Here is a 21,590-nt window from a genome sequence, read left to right on the forward strand (position 1 = left end):
TTTCAGCGACGCAAGTAAATCTGGAGATATGTGAATTCCAGATGATTCGAAACATATAAAGTGTGCCTCTTCGCGATTCTCTAAATCCAGGCTTTCTTAGGGCGAGAAAATCTTACATCAAGACGATATAAAACACAGCATTTCGTATTTTGTTAGCCTCTATAACACATCTCATACTCCGTTATTATTGGCTAATCATTTAAGTTTTGTCATGTTATGTGAACACACGCATCTATAGTTCCAGGTCGGGTTAATACTTAGTACATAAAATCCAGTAAGTCATCCTCATTTAAACTTCTAAGGATTCTTTTGACATTTTGATATTTTGGTACATTTTCAGTCTTGCAATGCCATTCATGGTAAATTTAACATAAGTGTAACTGCATGTACCATTGTTGAAATAATTCTTACGCGGAGACAGGACAGAAAGTGCTGAAAACCTATCGTTTGTCCATCACATGCGTGCATTACTGTACTTTCTTGACTTACTGGTAGATGGATCATTCACAAGATGTCATCTAGCCACGCTGTGCAGTGTAATTACTGTTTAATTGTACGTGATTTTGTCCATATTACTGTTATGTTTAATTATTAGGTTAACGGCCACTTACATTGTAAATATGCTGTACGCACTTCTGTTCAAATCTCATTAACAGCTGTTTTGTTAAATCTCAATGATTCATATTTATTTACGTGCAATTTTGCTAATACAGGAGTTGCAGTGTTCCGCCAAAATAGTTATACTTAGGCATTCAACATAAATTCGTGACAGTCTTCCTTTGGGAGCTACGTAAATTACACCATATAATGCCACTGATTGAACTCCACAACTATTGTACCTTAATTGGGTTATCGGGTGTTGTCAAAACGCGTCATTTTTATGTAAGTGCACCCTCACGACTTGAAGACGAACATTAAAACATTAAAACCCACGTCATCTGACATTTTAGCTTTGGGGACGTACTTTTCCAATACGTCCCCAAGCTAAATCGTGCGTGTGTGAGTTGCTTTGTGGTTACGCTCACAGCGCTATTACGCCCAGTTCAGTCAAGCATACCGCTTTTCTTTCTTTCTCATCCTTCATCTCTGTCAAGTTTAAAACTTCCAGCAGAATGATAAACTTAAATTAACCTTAAAGCTGATGCATATCCTTGCCAGCGTGTCAGAGATAGATATCAGAGAAATAATAAACCTTCAGTTATATACATAGACATACGCAGTCATCTTAACTACAAGCTTGCCTGCAAGCACTTTTAAGTGTTATGTTAAAACATACATTGTGTGCACTGAGATCATGCTACAGTCAAGTTGCCTGCTTATTTCGTACCTGGACATGTCTGTTTTCTCACGGAAACGCTTATAACTGTTGTTTACTATTAAATGAAAATAAATCATGATTATCAGAAATTGCTTTGCACCATGGACAAATATTTAAGAAATCAACAGCGACAAACCATTATGATTATGCCTAAATCGATATAATAGATTTCAGAGAAAGTTCTGTGCCATGACTTTCACATTATATTCTGAACGTCTGTGATGCAACTTCAAAAATTTAATGTATTATTTCTATAGTCTGCTGTGGTTATTATTCACCTGAATGTGACTAAAATTGAATTAAACTTCATACAGAGTGTACAAAGCAAGATATTGTCGAAATGTCTATATCTCTGTAAAAACATATTGCGAGGAGAGCATAAAAAGGGGTAGAATTTAACAATTATTTACCACAGTTCCTAAAAGGTGTCGCTACAAAACATAAAGTAGCGGCCATTCCCCATTCACACAGTCGAAACGCCATTTGATACCCCCACCACGTCCAGGGTTCTGGGGTCTGGGTGGTCATTATACTGAAGTCACTAAATATACCCATTATATTCAAAGCTGTCACAGCGAGAAAGAAAAACGTGGCTACTAGCGTCACTTTGACGGCAAGGACGAGTCTTTGGGGGTGTTTTTCCACTTTGTGCTCCGCACTCGCTGGGGGTGCAGGTCGGCCCTCCTCCACCACGCCCGCGCTGCCTTTGTGGGTTTGGCTGCTCAGGCGGACTATTTCATTCCGGGGCCTCGTCGTTCTCTTGTAAAGTCTTTGGAACAAAGCAATGTACGCTATTGAAAAGATCAATCCCCACAGCACGAAAACTCCTTGACATATCACCATCAGAAGCCTTGCTTTAAAGAAAACTCCAACTACCATGTCTGATATAAATGATATAGAAAAATTAAACACCACGATGGAAACCAGCGCTGGGATGTCGTAGATGTTTTTGGAAATCGTCCTTATTTGGGTGGCCTTGAGCAGTGCAGAGAACAGAATGTAAAATGCTGATGTGAGGGCGGGCAACGACGTACTGATTAGAAAGTACGCCACTGGTTTAGGAAATATATCCTTATGATTGTGCGCATCTACAAATAACAGTACCATTCTTGTAACGCAGACCAGCAAGACGAGCAAGTTCAGTGCGATGAAATAACCCCGAGAAGGCAGCGAAGATAGGCGAAGAAGCTGGACGATATTTAACAGTGTTATTAACGCCAGTGCCGTGAACAAAGTCCCAAGGCCGTAGATATAAGCTGGCCAGGCTAGGCCCCATTCTGGTATAGCCGTATCCCACTTCGGTACGGGTTCGGCGAAAGGGATGAGATCGCCCGTGGTATTCATGAGCCAGCTTTTCGGCGAGGCTAGCCACTCAGGCTCAGGCTCTGGCTCGGGTTCAGGACCGGCGTAACCAGCCGCATAGTGGTCAGTAGTTACGACTGCCGTAGTGAATGGGTAAAATGCGTGCGAACTCGCTGTGTTCTCAAGTGAGCCCATCCGTACAATGGAGATAACAAATCAGTGCTTGAATTAATAAAGCTGATTCTTTCTCGAGATTACAGCAGGGGCTTTTACCTTGATTCCTCCGTGATCTGCACAAATACTGATCTTTACGGCAACTTTGGTATCAATTTCACTCCCATCGATCACCGATTGAGAATCGCATCGATGTAATGCTGATGCTGATAATTTTTCATCGATTTCTCCGGGCTTTTCAAACTCTATTACAATAAAAGTCAACCACAGCCACTGAGTGAAGCCTCAACTGCGACTAAATGCCAGCGTGACTTTTCTTGAAGCCAGTTTTGCATAAAGTAAGTTCCTGGTTAAGCGTCCAAGGATATCATCGTCACCATCAGCCAATGGAGTTCGCCCTAACTGCTCAATTGCACAAGACGCGAAGGATATTTAGGGGGAAATGCTTTCTCCTGTTCATAACAGGTGACAGAAGAATAATACCCAATTTGTCCGCTCTATATTCGAAGTCAGTCTCCGTTACTTAATGTAAATACGGAGTTGAAAGCAAGTCAGAGTGACATTACAATAGCACCTACATGCTAACCACGGTCAACTGTTGGTGTGAATTGTTTGGCTGGAAACGTGATAAAGGAAAGGGGGAGTGACCAGCACATTTAAATGATTTATATACCTCATACCAATTGACCAAAGGAGACCACCCTCACCACCTGGCTTTTCTGCTAAGTGTCACCGTGTCAAATAGCGTAACTGTTTCATATCAGAGAAAGGGGGTATTAGATAAAGGGCACAGGCAAGCCACATGTACAGTATATGCAACACATGCTTTACATGCTGGGTGCATTGTTTCGCTGTCCACCCACCTCTCACTCCACGGTTTATTCTTAGGTAAGGTGACATCATCGCACTTTAAGCCATAGTTCATTTTAGGGAGTAAATTGCTATTCGCGCCATTCAATCATCGGGCATTGTGAGACAGTGTCAGAGTCTTACGTAATTGCAGCCTTTTAATTGGATGGCAGAGGGAGTGCTGAAGAGACAGAGACACAGCGTGATATACGAGCCTACGTGGATCACAAGACAATAAGAATGACGTGCTTAGACCAAAACGATGTCCAGATTGACCTTTTATGCGTTTGCATACTTGTGTGCGTGGTCAATATGGTCGATAAAGTGGATTAGACCGAACTTCATTAAAGTTGAAAGAAAGCGCCGAACACAATCACATGGAGCAATGTTGGCTTACTGATGAGAAACTCCAGGACAAACTCTCTTGCTTTGTTTTGTTTTTCGAAATCGATAAAAAGGGCGGGAGTGATTAATTGAATTTATAATTAGTTGCGCCGTATTAGTATAATTACATAATAACTGTGCACAGCAGGGCATTTAAAATTAATTGACAGAAATTGTTCTCGTTGTAATTTTTGTTGATTCACTGTACATGAACTTTATCATATTATTTTCACACTAATGAAATAGGGAATTTTAAACATTCTAGCCTTCTTTATTTTTCGTTTTCTTTATACTTGCATATCATGTATTATACACTTCTTGGAGTGATGAAAATAATCTGATAATGCCGCACCCACGCCCATTGGCCATTATCCAGTTTGAGCTGCCATCTAGCGGATAAGAAAACTGTTATTGCAGCTTCTTTTTGTCTTTTATATCCGGTCACAAAAATGCATCTGACCACATCAAGTCTACCAAAAGTACTTTTGAAACACCGTTTTCGATCACTGATATGCTATGTCAGTGATGTCAAATAATGTCTAAAAGAATTAGTTACGATTTTATTGGCTCAAAATGAGTACTGTATGTTTTTCAATTATCCTACAAAATATTACTTCAGAAGCTATTCTTATTATATAAACACAAACAAGCACACTTTATTCAATAAGAATTCTTATATGTTCCTGGTGTGTATCAAGAATACGATACAGGAATACTTAAAATCAATAAATTTTATTGACAGTACATATATGTTGTTAATTTAAGTTACTTCCTTGTACAAAAGATGCCGAAGGTTAAGATTTTATTGGCTGCTGTTTAAAACCAGTAAGCAATAGTGAGATCAGCATTTCTGCAACAGGTCCCTTTGAAATAAATGTGAAGAAAAAACTATTACATATATGGAACTGTATCTTTGGACTTCGACACAAATCATATTCCGTAGGCTTGCAGTATTTTTTACACAAACCCCAAGATAGTTTTTCATATTCAGGCTACCACTTTCTTTCTTTCTTTTTCGTTTGTAATTTTTCACGGCATGCAGGGAACAGAAATAATATCAGAAAAGTGGCACACTTAAAACTTCTTCCGGAGGCATTAAATTAAGGTAGCCTTTCAATTTTATTTCTATGTTTATCTACGACATATTACCAACAAATACAACATATAAACAAATAAAAAATAACGTATATTAACATAGGTGTAAACAGCTGGGAGGATTGCATAAAATACTGACCCCGATATGCAAATTCTTAATATTCATGTACATCTGTTCAATAAAACCAAATTGCTTGAACATTCTAAAATGACCAGCGAAATGGAACGATTCACTTATGACGCTGCAGACACTACACTGATGCGGGACTTCATTGACTCCTGCTTTTTCTTTCTAAAGGGCTGCGAGGCCACAAGAAGTATTGTAAAACCCATGGCTACCTCCAGAAGTCGTGTAGCAAAGTGATACCCCCACCATGGCCAAGGCAGAGGGGTCTTATTCGTATACAGTCCGAATTCACTAGCTATTCCCCACAAATTCATCAACGCAATGCAAAAGTACAATACTGCTCCCGCAAGCGCCACTTTCAGCGCCATCGTCTTTTTCGGCTGCGGTATGTGAGAGTCACGTTTTTTGCCCGACTTGGCGAGGGGGGTTTGGCTCGTTAAGCTCATGCGTATTACCGTCTTCCGGTCTCTGATTGTAATATTATAAAGTTTCCGAAACAAGGCAATATATGCAAGTGAAGTAACGATTCCTATTAAAACATAGGTGGCTTGGCAGACCACTAGAATGGCTCTGGCCTCGAAGTGATACCCAGTCACCAAGTCAGCTGTGATAGCAAGAACGAAATTGAAAACAATCACTGTTATGATCACCCGGCCATTTACGATCTTGGGGGATACCAGTTTGAAGCTCAAAAGTTTTGTGAGCATAATAAATAACAATATGAATGCTGAAGTGAGACAAGGGAGTGTAACACTGATGGAAAAATACGCGAGGGCTGCTGGGAAAGAGTTGTTGGAATTGTAAGCGTCAGCAAAAAAGTAACAAGTTCTAAACAACCCCATTATGAACATCAGTGTGTTCATAGCGATGAAGAATGCCTTGCTTTTGAGTCTTTGCATCAGTAAAAGTCTTATCACGTTCACAATTGATATAAGTGCTATGAGGGCAAATAATGCACCCAGTGTGTATATGTGAACTTCCCAGGCTGCTCCCCATTCTGATTTAGCCTCCTTCCAGTTTGGAACCGGCTCTGCAAATGGCTCCACTGTGGTGGTGGTACTAGTGCTTGTTGTAACATTTTGGAAGTCCTGGCCCAAAGTCTCAGACGTCGTTTCTTGTGGTGCGGACGTAAGAACCGCCGCCATCATAAAGTTAGGCTAAAATAAATTTAAAAAAAAAACGGGTTTAAGAGAAAACCAATAAAAAGTACAATGCATTCATACGAAGATGACACGTATATAGACCATTTGGTTTATATAAATGTGTATGTGTTTATGTATTGCGTATTGGACAGCCAGAAAATCAATGCAACAGTAGAGTACGCGCGAGTAACATGAATTGATCAATCAGGGTTGGTCATTCAGTGAGTCACAAGGGAGTTAATAATAAAGACAGAAGGACTTTGTCAATACGAAACAGATTGACAATAAAATGTCTAAACACAACGTGTTTGTATTGTTTTCAAGAATTATCCGTAATGATGTTTACTTTTGACATAGGGCACGAATACGATTAATAAGCAAAAATTGGTTGTTCGGGATGCTTAGGCAGGTCCTCACCCATATGCAGTTATCATTATCCATTCAGCTTATATGCACTTAAATATTCTGATCACATGGAATTAATGCGACATTGGTCGGCATATTTTTATAGCATTGTTGATGGCGGATGCACTGAAACTTCTCCCAGTACCGGTGTACCATGAAAATCTGACTCCCCCAAAATTTGACTCCCCAATCAGATTTTCATTATGAAAATGTGACTCCCCTATTAAATTTTCATAATGAAATCGGACTCCCCCCATGAAATATTAACCCATAAGATTTATAAAGTTTTGTGAGGGGGAGTCAAAATTTCATGGGGGGACTCAGATTTTCATTATGAAATTTTGACTGGGGGAGTCAGATTTTCATGTTACACCGGTAGTGTTTCTTCGTTTTTCTACTGTCAAAACTGAACTGTTTCATGAAGCAACAAAACTTTACCACTATATTCGGGAAGTTGACAAGTCGTTTCTCAGGCACGGGTTTATTGTTGAGAGTCACACAAAGCTTTTTAACCACAGACATACCTGTGTAATAGTGCGTGCGAGTGTGATGCGCTTAATGCCCTGTTATGTGAACGCTACGCCCATTTTTACCTACGGTCAATCAATAGGCAAAGTACTTTTACATGTAGTTAAAGCAGGCACATGCTCGACTTACATGACTTTTGTAAATATCTACACGTACATTCAATCGACTTTTTCAAAGGCAACTGATGTGTTTACAATTTATTCTTAGACTGGGTTCCCATACTTAGATCGATCCATCTGGCATTTAGGTGCAAAATTCTCACTTAAAATGAAAACATCTGACTTATCACCAGTCAAATTTTACTTAAAATGTCGGCGTTAAAGTTAAGACAAACTTTCCGCTGATGTTATTGAGTGAAACTACTAGTCATGACTAGTAGGTCTAGCAAGCGGAAGATCGAAGCTGAATCAGAGCATATTACACTTCACACTAAGTCGTCAAACTTCTTCACTCACCTGTTATGTTATGTATAACGAAGCCCAGCCAAGTGCGATGGTTTTTCTTTCTCAATGTAATAGCAGGTAGAAGATGTATGTTGTTTTGATTACTTTAAACTCGTACTACTGTACGGTAAAAGCCAACGTTTTTCGTTCTTCAGAGTATCGCTGTCTTCTCAGGTAGACCAAAACATCGACCCGGAAGTTGACCTTTTGTATACAAGGACAAGTAGTATCGATAGTATATATATATAGGAACTAAGGTTTACGGTGTCTCCCGACGGGTTGCGGTGCTAAATTACCTGAAGTTATATTAGAATTTCAGTCCTCAACACACAGCAGTCATATGTTTCTTCTATATTGTATAACTTGAAGCAGTTAAACTAACGCTTCACATTTCGAATGAGGCATTTTAAACCAGAGAATGTCAATCGACAATTATTTGAAAACCACAGCAGTCTGTACATGTATTGGCTGATGTATGAATACATAATGGACAAAAGGCTCAATACGTCACGGATCTACGTCACGCAGCGCATTGAGTCAGCTCAATTGACTCTAAATTATGAAAGAGTTACGGTATTTGATCGATTAAAAATTTTTCCGGCATAATGGAGGAAAATGAAAGGGGTTGTTATGACGTGAAGGTGTGCAAACACATTTAAATCAATTGCAGTTGAATGAGTTGTTTGTTGGCATTTAGTGATGACTAACGGTTCACAAATAAACCTTGTCAACATCAACGTTTTAAAGAAAAGTATTCACCTCATATACGGAGGATGGGATTGCGCTTTATTATAACTTTTAAACTGTTTTACCACGCTAAAATAAAATTAAAGATCAAAACTGTATAAATTTACAATCCTGTTTTTTTTTTAATTCAACTTTTTTTTGTTCTATAGCAAAATGAAACTAATTTGTTTAATGTTTAACTTTCTTTTATTTCCTTATTAAAGTCATGATTATTTTTGACAGTTTTTTTTTCTACCGTGATTAGATTTATATTTGGTGGCTTTTCTATGAATACTTCAGTTTGAAATATGATCAGAAAAATAAAAAAGTGGAAAGATTCTGATGTAGCATTAAACCGTGTTTTTAAAGACCACAGTTGAACAAAGCCCGATTTTTTTATTCATAGAACACATTTTTTAAATTCCCGCTCTTTGAATTAGATGGAGATTATTACAAATGAAATATATTTCTGATTTATTCATGCTTGGACATGATAACGAAGGGACTAGAAACGCGGATCAAGATCAAAGGAAAATTGGCTGAGCGAGAGCTCTATTCGTGAAACCGTCGGAGTTCGGATCACTTGACCTCCCGAGCATATCGCGGTTGTCGACGACTTTTTTGTGTCATTTAGAGTCATTTAGACAGGTAGATGGCGATTACGCAGTCGGATGAGACAATAAACTTTTAGGGATTAAGTATAAGTACAATTTGTTCTATCAATTTTGAAGCTACTGTATGTGAGAATTTGATATGTTTGTTCATGGGGGAATTCAAAATGCCCTATGTGGTAAAGGTAATCTTGTTTGTTGCCGTAAAATGAGCATTCAAGATTGTATAATTGTAGTGTAGCATACTTGTTTTTAGCTATGATCCGATAGGAAAATATTTCTACTGTCGAAAATTTCTCTCTATGCGAGAGATTAGTCTGAGAAACCTTCAATCGTGTCTTGAATTAAAATGACGCAATTTCTCTCCGATTTCTTAGGCTCGCTGCCACCCCCCCCCCCCCCCAATGGAATGGACTCACCCCGCTATATTTGGTCATACAGCTGCTAGTGAATTTTGCATCTTTAATAAAGAGTCCAATCAAAAATTATGTTGAATACTTTATTTATATATAAAAAGTTTTAAAAATACAAACACACGAACACACATGTATGCCTTATTACATATATACAGACTTGACATTTAATATGGAATATTTTTTCCAAATCATAATTCATCAGTTTTTTTCCTATTTTGCAGACTGATAAATGAAAATAAGGATCAAAATCGTGTTTTTATAACTTATGATAAACTGTTCCATGTCATTGTGACATCAGTTCTTTAATTGACTTCGCCAATGAAGCAAACAAAACTACATTGCCAATCTTAAGTCATACGACAACCATTGAAAGCGATATTTTGGATCTCCATATTTTCCAAATTATCGTCTTTAAAATAGTTACACGACCCACAAAGAACCTTCATGTCAGTGTCTAGTCACAGTAACGGTCGCCGCTATGCCTGACCTTATCCTTCTGCTACCAGAGCTTTCAAGAGGCAAGGCATTTCTTGCGATAGTTTTTTAAGAATTTAATCTGGAATAAAAGTCCAGGCAACGGTTAAAGCTTGTCCAATTTGGTTCAATTTTGTTGTAGGACATGCTGGCCGTTGATTTGGCGACTATTGACCTAACCACATATTGTCAAAGTGGTTCAAATATGGCGATTTTGATGACCAAGGTAGCTGCTCATTCCCTTGGTTCTGTAAGTTATCTGCTAATAAAAGTGCTCTGTGTGAACCAGCAATCTGATCGTGCAACCTAAAACTGTTCCTAAGGTGTCCCCTATCAAATGATAGTCAAGTGGTTCCCAGATTATTCCTTTATTTGATCTGGTTCAGGTTTTAGTCAATGACTTCCATTGGTGTTTTGGCACCAATGTGGTATCAACTCCAAATACTGACGCTGTTAATGGCCCTAGTCACTTCAGAAGCGGCACACACCTTGTCGTAGACCTCTTGAAGATGTCTGTAAACTCTTTTTTGACCAATTTAGCGGTACAGGCTAAATCTGACCTCAATAAAGAAAACAACGCGGTTTCAATGTTCTACCCAGAAACGGTCATGGTCCCCAATTCATTAGAGAAACAGACTACGCTGTTCTGCTGTTTACAGTGGCCTCCTCAGAGGTGGGCTGGTATCTTAATCTGCTTAAACCAGTTTGGTGTTCGCTAAGAGACTTGGAAAACGCGCTTTAGTGACAATTTGCCCCTCATTTAAAACGGACTGGGTGGTTTTGGTTTAATTGCAGCAGCATATCCTGAAGGAAATTGAGTCCTGTATTCTGGTGGTAAGATATCGATACATTGGACGTGGTGTCTGTGTGGGTACATGAGCCTGGGCATAAGTCTGTGAAATTGTGCGGACCGTTTCTTTTGGGGCAATAATCTGTCTGGCAATGTCTGTCTTTTTCGCGCCATTCTGGCACATTTTAACAATTTTGAAAAACAATAATTAACTCATTTTACGCACTGCAAAACCGACCGCTTGCATGCAAAATTTCAAATTCTTCTATGCAATGGTTGCCGACATATGGATACTTTTTTGACAGAACCATCCCTCGCCAAAGCCAAGCTTTGACCAGCCCAAAGGAGCACTACCCAGTTAAATCAATGCATATTTAACAATGCAGCAGTGCATCAGACTTGGTAAGCAGTTAATTGGTAGAGACACACCTTTCTTCATACTTCCCCAGTCAGATATCTTATATGAGATCTGAGTGTTTTCAATAAAGAACGCATTTTTACCTAGGTATACCTTTAAAACTGAAATATTCCATATTAAATGTCAAGTCTGTATATATATATAAATATATATGATGAAAAACTATATACCAAACATATTATCAATACATCATTTCATAGGTGTGTACTGACTGTTTGAAAAAAATCACTCGCGTGTCTTCAAAAAGTTACTTCCAGCAAGCCCATGTTCTACAAAATTTCCTGAGTACATATATTTGAGAGATTTTTTTTCCCGTCAGAACTTAATCTTTCAAGAATAAACATAAAGACTTTTTTGTTGTTTCGGCTCTTTTGGACTTAAAATAAATCTAAAGTTTACATTTATAAATATGTATAATGAAATAAATTGGATTGAACCCGCTAGAAGTATAACCAAAAATAAAATTCTGCTTATTAAATGATAAATGTTACCGGCCTTTTCAAAAAAAAATTTGTCGTTAAGCTCTGTAATTTTTTATTCATCTATTCCTTATAATTGATTTCTTAAGAAATTGTTTCATGTATATGTAAAGTCTTTTGAACATGTTATAATGGATTTTAGACTCAAAATAAATTTATTATTATTATTTATTATTATTATTTATTATTAAAATTAATGGTTCTAGCTCATTACATATATCTTACACTGTATAACAAAGCTATAAAAGATGCTCAATCTTTTCCCCCTCTTTTCCACGAAAAAACAGCATATATATATTTTTAGGTCAGCTTTCACAGGTAAAATTCTATGCAATAATTTGTACTGATACCATAGTATCTTATTGTCCGGAAATGTCGTAAGCTAAGGTCCAATTTACATTTTGCCTTTAGAGTATCATAAAAGTATCTTCACCCCTTTCTACTTTTCAAACGAAAGCCAATTGCAGACTATGCATAAGGCTGTGTGACTATATTATTGTAAACTACAGTAGTTACTCGATCTTGGGGGGATAGTTAATTTTATAATGTATTTTTAAGTCTCTTCCATGCAGTAAAAACAACAAAAATGCGCTCCAGAAATATAATTTTGTGATACAATTTATGTATCTAAAACTTTGATAATTTTTATATTTCTTTTTAATCCCGTTTCCTTTTAGATGTTCAGTATCCCCTTGTATCTTTAAATAACAATCATTTGGTAGTTTGAATTTTCTCTTAAATTTATCAAGATTTGAAAGGTCGCCATTGATAATCAACAATTTTGCGACTGACATCTACAGTGAAACATTTATTCATTCCACGTTTTTGTTTTTTTTTTTCACATCTACTCGAATGATTATTGATCAAAGGCGGGATTGGATGTACCGTTGCCATGGAGAGTTTTTGCCTTAGAATCGGTGTCGTAGATTGTCCCCGCGCGGTCTTCTGCACGTGCAGGTCCCCAGTCAGCTTGCGGTGATCCAGCTCTCTTCAAGGCATAAAAAATCATACGCACACATTATGTAACTATGGCATATTTACAGGTATCCATGGAAATACTATTATCAGTCTGATTCAGTTTGCACATTTGAATATTTGACCTAGTATAAATCAAAACAGCACTTGCAAATGTACTACTTTACCTAATAATTCTATTGAATAGCAGATGACTGAGATAAAGAAGGACGGTTTGCCAGCCTTACAGTGCCCTTTTTAAAAACCCATTTTATTTTCCTATGCAATGTTAGGTGTAGAAACTTAGGTGCAAAACAAGGCTATGGTGAAAACTTAAGAAACTTGTTAGATGTAAAAAATGGGGCGATATACAATCTACTTAATGCGACAACATCGTCTTAATCTAATATATACCAGCGGTTTCACTGGAAATTCAATGCATTTTCACATAAGTGCAAACAAGGAAGTGCTGCTTTAATATTAATCGCTACCAACCTGGAAGCCGCCGTCGTAGCAGTATCTTCCCAGGATCCAGGCAGGGATGAGGGCGACGGGGGTCAACTGAATCATCCACCCCAGGACCTGAGCCCACACAGGGAATGTATAGCCATGATACACGTATGGCTTCAGCTGAATGAATTTGAATACTATGACAGCCTGCAAAATACGTACTTGAAATTATAGGTAAGACAAACTTACTTCACGAAAATAGTGAAATTCAATTTCCGATTTACCGTCTTAGCAATATTCGAAACTTGAATAATATCTTACTATGCATTTACATTTCACATTTAACGGTCGAGGTTTATCCTAATGGTCACTTACCAACATAAGAAGCGGAGATAAACAACACCAAGTGATCCGAAAGTAGATACCAGGCTTCTTGCCAAGCATTATTTTCACGTCCTCAGAAAACCTGGACCATCCTAGAGTGAAAACAAAATAAGACGTGATGAAAAGTGATAACATAATTCAATTTAAAACATTGCCATGAGCCTACAAATTTGCTTTGTGATTTTAACGCCAATTCTTCCCGATATGTGTCACTAGACGTGTTTCTCCTGTATTAATCAGATAATTTCTGGATTCCGTAAAACAACACGGGTCATCAAGCTATCGGTGCGACTGACCAAACCCTTCTGACAATATTTTTATTTATTTTTATATCCTATAAAAAAGATGGAGCGCATGAAAATATGTGATTCCTATAGTAAGAGATATCGATTACCTTTAACCTTGAAAAACAGCAGATTTTCGAGTAAAGCAAGAACAAATTACCCCTTACTTACCATAGACCCACTGTAGAACTATGCATTCAAATAAGCTAACAAACAGCAACGGAAACCCTCCAACACTGTGATCCATTAGGTCTAATAGATAGTGGCCACCCTGAAATTTGTGAAATGTGAAAAGATGTCCTTTGGTATTTCTTTAAGTTATGCATTTGGTCGGGTTTTGTGGCAAAAACTTGCCTTCAAATGCATCTTTAAGAATATTTACATTGGAATGCCAATCATTGTTACCAAACAACGTGTCAATACATATAACAAAAACAGATAAAGATCAGAGATTGTTTTTTTTTCTTAAATACGTATATGAACCGAAAGAGATCTTACAAGAAATCTTACCCTTGCACACATCGGCAGGCCAAGCAGAAAACACACTCCACACACGACGCCCCTCATGATGGTTTCACTCCATTTACTAACACGTAGAATATGTGGATATTCGTCCATTATACTGCTCAAAACGGTCTCTGCCATGGAAAACTGTGCACTGAATCCTAGTAACAGCATCATGGAGAAGAACAGAATGGCCCACAGTGTCGGTAACGGCATCTGGGATATGGCCTCTGGGTACACGATGAAAGCAAGACCAGGGCCTGAAATAACCAAAGCTCTGTGTTATCTTATGTGTTTACTCGTATGTGAGAATGCCACAAGTCACTGAATGGGAAACTTTTATATTTTTTCTTATCTGAAAAGGGTATTTTTACATTACCACCAACGACACGGAAACATTCATCACTATCATTAGTATCTTATTTTATCATTTATGCGCTCGCGCCATATCGTTCATGCATTTTGCTCTTGTGTCATCGTTTTCAAGTACAGACCATCTTAGTGTTACGAAAACCTCCTGAACTTGATATACAAATACACATACCTTGACTAGCAACATCAGCCACATCTTTTCCAGATATATGCGCCATGTAGCCAAGCACGGAGAAGATGACCAACCCAGCATAAACGCTAGTCCCGCAGTTCATAAGGGAACAAATTAGTGCGCCCCTAAGAAAAATATAACGTGTTTGTATTGTATTTCGTCGGTTGAACAAGTATAGCATTAGGTTTCACAGACAATCTTGAAATAATACTGTACCAGCTTGGGACGACAAACGTACACCACCCCGTTTTAAATGTCATGATGTCTATATTTAATGTATACCCAATTTCTCTTTACCTTTGTTTCAAAATAAGCTTTAAAACACAAAAACAGACATTTATCAATTGAGAACATATTTTGAAAACAGATGAATACAACAAATGGTATTTATAAAGAATTTAAAAACCCTCAAAGACTGAACAAGTATTTGGCATTTTTGTGCATAACGCGTGTTATATGACTGTAGGCCAGACACGTGAGCATTCATGTACCAAATTTCGAGCAATTAGGGTTTTTTACTTTCTTCAGAACACAAATATAATCTAAATTATCCGAACATCTCGTCTCAATGTTTACCAGTATATAATGTTGAAATAGCGCATTAATAAACTGAGATGAAATCCAACAAAACCATATTAAGCCTATTAGAGCAGAGTATAAATAATCATTCGTAACAGTTTTTGTTTAACAGCCCAGTTTACCTGAAGCAGTTGTTGTGGAATTTGTTGTAGCTTGACATCGCTATCAGGCCCCCAAAAGACACGCTGAGTGAATAAAAATTCTGAACGACTGCGTCACTCCACACCTGATAGATAAAAAACGGTAAAAACAGTTAACTAAGGTAATCGATTAACCGAATTAATTTTGCAGTATACTTATGTAGTCGGCATTAAGGGGGGGGGGGTTCGATACGTTGTAGAGGCCCACATTTGGCAAAATATCTTTTATGTCTCCTCCATCTCAGTGTACCACAAACTTTTATAGTCTCATTCATAGCAAGAAAGAAGGCAACAAGGAATATTGTTTGTTTGTGATTTGGCCAAACCAGGCCGCTTTTATTTTTCTTGTTTCTTTCATGTTAATATAAGTGAAATAAAGATAAAAATATTTAAGTGTAAAAAACCTTTTTGTTTTATTCACCAACCAATGTGCATCTGCAAAAACGCGTTAATTGTCAATTTAGTTGCTTTGTCCCTATGTGTGAGATAGTGATCAGATCCCAGCGAAACTCTATAACTATAAACTAGAAGGATATTATTATAAAATATGCCATATCCTTTACTAAGATATATACAGATTTATATAAAGCAACTTCTGCTTGTAGTATCACTTTCCGAACTGGTTTGACGGATAAAAGAAGGGAAGCTATACACTGACCTTAGAGTCTAGAAGTCGACTAAAATCAGGTGTCAGATAATACTTAAGGGGTCTAGGATATTAAAAATACGTCTAAAACTCGATTTTTAGTTTTTTATACGTTAGAAATAATCAATTTTGTATCTAATACTCAATTAAGTTATATTTGTGAAACACGGACTAAAAATATACATTTGGACGAGTTTTTCTACCTGTCCTGACTGGTACGGGTGGCAGGCTTTAGGCTCCGCCTCCGTTGTCAAGCACCGTTACTATGGGGGGCGGGGCAAGAATGGTTGTCTAACTTCTTAAGCTGTTACGCGTGCCCTGGCAGCTCATAGGTCTTACGTCAGCTAAGCAGAACACAGTTATATACAGTCATGGGAAGAAAGAAAGTCGTGAGAAAACGGATGAGCGAGGAAAACAAGAGAATTTTGAAAGAGAGTGTACGATATATTAAATTTTCTACTATAGAGTCTAAATCACGTCTAGGTAAAGACTCGAGATCACACTTGAACTGCTGAGTATTCGTACAACGTCTGGGGTTGTCAGAAAAAAATCGTTAGGCAATCATTTTATGCACAATAAAGATTGTAATAGCAAGCAAGTTTTTAAGTAATATTGCCACCCAAAACATTTTCAAATTCGCATATTACGGTCTTGGCACTCTGTGGCATCATGGCATATGCGTACCCACATTCGGCCATTTCTCGGAGTAAATCTTGCTTTGCTTTCTCAATTTTCGTGTCTTGGTGTGTAGAGCGGCGTCCACGCACGACGGGTGGCAAATTTCCTCTGCTGGCACGCCAAGTAATCCTCTTTTTGTTTGTAAGCGCTTCCTTAGACACTTCCTAGACAGTGCACAGACTCCTACTGCGTCAGGCACAATTATGATTAATTACGTCAGTGAAACGAGAGAAGGTAGACCTACTCAGCTGTCAATCATTTCTCAGGGAAGAGCGGCTTTCGTGGTACGAATAAGTTTGCGTACAAAAGTAAGATTTTCTGGCATCTAGATAGAAACAAACAACCCAATTTTAACACGTAATGGTGTATAGACCTTCCCGATCAACAAGATGATAACAGGTAAGGTGGAGGTGCAATTATTTTGCTTAAATAGCCCAATTACCTGAGCAAAATGGTTTAGGAGCGATTTCTCAGCTTTGAAGATTGATAACATAGTCTAAACTTCAATACCCATATCTCATTCTGTAACCGTCAGATTGACATGAAATTTGATGTGTCTCTGTTTCAGTATAATATCTAGTCGACTGAGTCTTGGTTTTTGGATTGACCTTTTATTTTTGAAGTTATTAATACTGAAATTGGAAGGTCCATATATATTTCGTAAAATTCACGTTTTATCAAAATAAAATCAAAAGCAAAAATAAAAAGAGAAAATCCTGACAGAGATCACTGGAGTTTGTGCTAACTTTTAGATAGCTATTTCAATCGTATTAATAGGGCTTTTTGTTTAAGAGAAATTCTTGATTAAAAAAAAGACAATTTTAGCCTCAAAACGCTGATATTACGTCACTCGTGTTACACTGTGACTACAAACTTTGAAAAATTGTTTGGCTTGCTAGACATTATCTTTAAGTTAATAGGAAATTTCATTAGCTGCATTAGTTTTGGAGTTTTTCGTTAATATCCAAGATCCCTTAATGCCTTCTGCGGATCCTTCCAGTAAAACACCACGTACAAGGAGAATGGCCAAGATGACATGAGGGAAAATGGCAGTAAAATAAACAGCCTGTAAAGTATAAATATATTAAGTGTATCTTTGTTTTTGGTAACTTAAAAAATGTGAACGGTCTGACTTTAACATGTACTGTACCTACTGTGCGTTCATTTGTCTTGAAGGACACTTAACTACACTAAAATACTTTAATTAGCCCCAACTGCAGGGTAGGCACATACCAATTAAGTTTGGACTAATCTAATAGAAAATGGGTATATATAATAAACAAAAGAAAATGACAAAATATGATCTCAAAAATGGAAGTATTTTAAAACCAAGATTAAGTAGAAATGCCTGGAAAAAGAGGAGGTACATGATGTATACATGTACAACTTGTTTCTATTATGTTTTACTAATAAGTGCTTGGTCACAAAAAAAAATTTGGAACCGCTTCTGCACCACGTGACACAAACTAAAAAAATAGATCGACAGAAAGTTGGAAGGACATGCGTTTATTTGCTGCCATTTTGCTCACCTTCCCCAGGGACTTTATTCCCTTAATCAAGACCAGGAACACGATCAACCAGGCCAGCAGAAGGCACAGGGAAAGGTCCCATTTGAGACCCCCTGAATTGTCTATCCCATCAGTCATCTCCAGGACTTTACGGCTATACAAATAAAAATGAAGTGCACGCAGTCAAATAATCTAAAGTTTTTTAATTAGTGTCTATTTATATTTTAATATAAAAATATAAAAATATTCTAAATCTTACGTTTCTTACGATATATATATTCGATTAAAAACTTTTTTGCGCCAAGAACAGCAATAGGCAGACTTTTCGGAAAGCACTCATCAATCTTCATGGTATTATTATCTTACTAGAAATACTCCTCGCTTGGTGAAGTGGCGATGACCTCGGTAGTATCGGTAGTATTCAGAAGCGTTGTTCTACTGGTGAAGTTGGTGGCGTTTGTTTGCGTACCTTCGCCAACTTTGAAACAAATGATAAACAAATTTACATTTACACGGCTCTTGTACATAAACTGTTAACAGCACAATCGTGCTTTAAATTAAACGGATTACCCAAATAAACATGTATTCGATCATATAAAACTAAAGCAGTGAGACTTACTATAACGTGAAAAAATTACCGACTATGGTGTTTTATATGGATGCAAAATGGTAGAAATATTGCATCCGCTATTATTATTATTATTATTATTATTATTATATCAGCCACGATACAGTATTCATTTGCTTACCTACTAAACATGCATCCGTATTCCAAGTATTCCCACAAGCAGACCACGGCAAATTAGCCGTCATTGAGGCGAAGAGGTAGTGAAGGATGTAGGCAATTATAACATTGTAGTAAATACCGATGAACAAAGAAATCATCATCATCCCATAGCCAATACCTAAATGTAAGGCATAAAAGATGGAAAATTAAGTAATTAAGTATTGTTAGTGTGAACCAAATAACATATATATATATTGGTCAACTGTGAGGAGCAACCATAGCAAAAATAAGGAAAATCCGATTCCCAAAAGAGGAATGTGTTTGAGTTTTTTTAACATAATCTTTAAATTGTTCATTTAAAGTAGACAAAGAGTTCGCTTTAAAAAATAAATGAGGGAATCATGCACAGTCTTACCTTTGAACAAGGGGCTAATTTTCCAAATAGTGATAGGCCCAAGACTGGCAAACTGGCCAAAACATAATTCCATGAAGAACAATGGAAGGCCAACCAAGAACGAACTGACGCAGTATGGTATCAAAAACGCGCCTAAAAGCAAACGGTTTGTTATTAGTCAAGAGTATAAACAGGTCTTTTTAATCATAGACTGGTTAACGAAATTTTAGCAAAAGTAACATCGCCTAATGCATTCCTGACTCTTACACATGTACAAATGTTTTGGGGATTGAGGTAGTAGAGATTTTAGCCCCGATGACACTTACCTCCACCGTTCCTGTAACATAGATACGGAAAGCGCCATACTGATCCCAGACCAACAGCACAGCCGACACATGTTATAATGAATTCCAACCGGCCTCCCCAGGTGCGACGCTTGTTGTCTTCCAAGGAATCTATCTTTGAGTCCAACCGACCCATTTCTACGCAAGGGTCGGCTTTCACGGAAATAGGGTTTACCTTCAAACAATAAACGGATAAGAAGTGAAGACTTTCAAGTAAATAGATACGAGATATGTTTTTCAATAATCGTATATAAGATTGTTCCTTTATTTAAAATGTACAAAAAGAAAAAAGTGATTTATGCGTCTAAAAAATAAGTACAGATATTGAATGGATGAAACTGAGAAAGTAACACGGGACCAGTATAAATATGCAACCTTCTAAATGAAGAATGTTCTCCGAATATTCTTTATGAAAGTAAAATAAATGAAAAATCAATGCCATGGACACAACAGTGTTTTGATCACGATGAAAATAATAATGACAGGTCTTTAAAACGAAATAGTCATTAGTGATCACGAGCTTCGGATGGTAGCAAACGCCGAATTAACGACACAACCCCGCGATTTTGTGGCACGAACGCAAAATATTTGGTCGCGAGCACCACGATGATAATTTCAACTGAATCAAAATGTTTCTTAACTGTACATGCGTTAAGGTGGTTAATAGACTTTTTAGACTTGCAAGATAATAACAATACGAACGTTCCCGTTAAATTAAAAAAAACTGCAAGACGATTGCAACGTTTTTGGTTAAATCAAGTCCCACATTTGTATCAGCCTACATGCAGTTACGTTCGGATATCAATAAAAAACACACGCCGATATTCCAGTAAACATCAGGTGACTATGAATTTATATTTGTTACTTTTCAACCTGTAATTTCAATGACGCTACTTCAGTTTCACGTAAACGGCATTTTCTTCTTTATTATGAGTAAGTGGTAAGTGATGCGGGGTTGAACTTATCAAACACCACGCTCAATGAAAATCAAATGATTTTTTCCAACGTGAACGCCAAAATGACATAAAATGACACAAAATTTTGAAATGCATTTGTAAAGAATAATTTTTAAAGTATCAGCTAGCAAAAGGATAAAACTAAAAGATAAATATAAGTCATATCTATATATCATTTTCTGTTACGTGAAATGTATATTTTACAATAAGAAAGAAAGAAAGAAAATAACTTACTATTTCTTCCTGCATTTCTTGTAGACTATTGTACTTTATCTTGTCACCTTTTTCGTGCGTTGTGAAAAATTAATGCTTTCCTGGGTATTTATACTCGTCAAATACTTCGCACTTGGTTGGTTGTATAAGGCTTGTTTTTCTAGTTGTTCAGAAAAATCTTATCTAAGACCTTGTACGGTTGGCCGCTTGGTTAAAAACATCCCCAAGTGTTAGGAAATCAGATGGAGTGTTTGTGTTTTGAACCCGTAGTAGATCGTCACGGATAAATCACTACAACGCAGTGCATTTCATATTTCACACATCCCTAATTTCCTGTGATTTTTTCCAAGCAGAATGCATTTAAACATTAATTTAAAAAAGACTTATTAAATCACTCTTTGCATTTTTAATATTTTGGTCATATAATTGGAAAACTTCAGTGGATTCCGCTGTAAGTTTTGGCGTATCTGTTTCACGGTATTACCCGAAATTTTGAAATTTAATCACGCACTACGACGTGCACACGAAAGCAATAGAATGTTGTTGCATTGTGGGTTCTTTAACTCAAAATAGCATTGCGAAGCATTAAGTAAGTTGGCGATAA

The 21,590-nt window shown here is 37.2% G+C and overlaps 3 protein-coding genes across 3 annotated transcripts; all 3 read right to left on the reverse strand.

Moving 5' to 3' along the window:
• Positions 1 to 659: 659 nt before the first annotated feature.
• On the reverse strand, positions 660 to 3,580 carry LOC112041846 (uncharacterized). The gene has a single exon (XM_024075556.2). The coding sequence runs from the start codon at positions 2,813 to 2,815 to the stop codon at positions 1,721 to 1,723; it is 1,095 nt and encodes a 364-aa protein (XP_023931324.1). The 5' UTR covers positions 2,816 to 3,580; the 3' UTR covers positions 660 to 1,720.
• Positions 3,581 to 4,421: 841 nt separating this feature from the next.
• LOC106180560 (proline-rich transmembrane protein 4) lies at positions 4,422 to 8,223 on the reverse strand. Its single transcript, XM_013564572.3, has 2 exons — positions 7,780 to 8,223; positions 4,422 to 6,406 (listed from the first exon to the last, which is right to left on the reverse strand). Exon 2 carries the CDS (start codon positions 6,395 to 6,397, stop codon positions 5,357 to 5,359), a length of 1,041 nt encoding a protein of 346 aa, XP_013420026.2. The 5' UTR covers positions 6,398 to 6,406; positions 7,780 to 8,223; the 3' UTR covers positions 4,422 to 5,356.
• A 4,314-nt stretch (positions 8,224 to 12,537) lies between these two features.
• Positions 12,538 to 20,095, reverse strand: LOC106180555 (sodium- and chloride-dependent glycine transporter 1-like). The gene is made up of 14 exons (XM_087003239.1): positions 19,800 to 20,095; positions 19,495 to 19,626; positions 19,106 to 19,257; positions 18,719 to 18,882; positions 18,374 to 18,506; positions 17,823 to 17,910; positions 16,179 to 16,225; positions 15,503 to 15,606; positions 14,802 to 14,926; positions 14,264 to 14,517; positions 13,925 to 14,024; positions 13,461 to 13,561; positions 13,131 to 13,292; positions 12,538 to 12,669 (listed from the first exon to the last, which is right to left on the reverse strand). The coding sequence occupies exons 1-14, from the start codon at positions 19,951 to 19,953 to the stop codon at positions 12,538 to 12,540; spliced, it is 1,848 nt and encodes a 615-aa protein (XP_086859365.1). The 5' UTR covers positions 19,954 to 20,095.
• Positions 20,096 to 21,590: the final 1,495 nt, after the last annotated feature.

Source organism: Lingula anatina, chromosome 2 (assembly GCF_051362555.1).
Source record: "Lingula anatina isolate TDL-2025a chromosome 2, LinAna3.0, whole genome shotgun sequence".
In the NCBI taxonomy this organism is placed as follows: Eukaryota; Metazoa; Brachiopoda; class Lingulata; order Lingulida; family Lingulidae; genus Lingula; species Lingula anatina.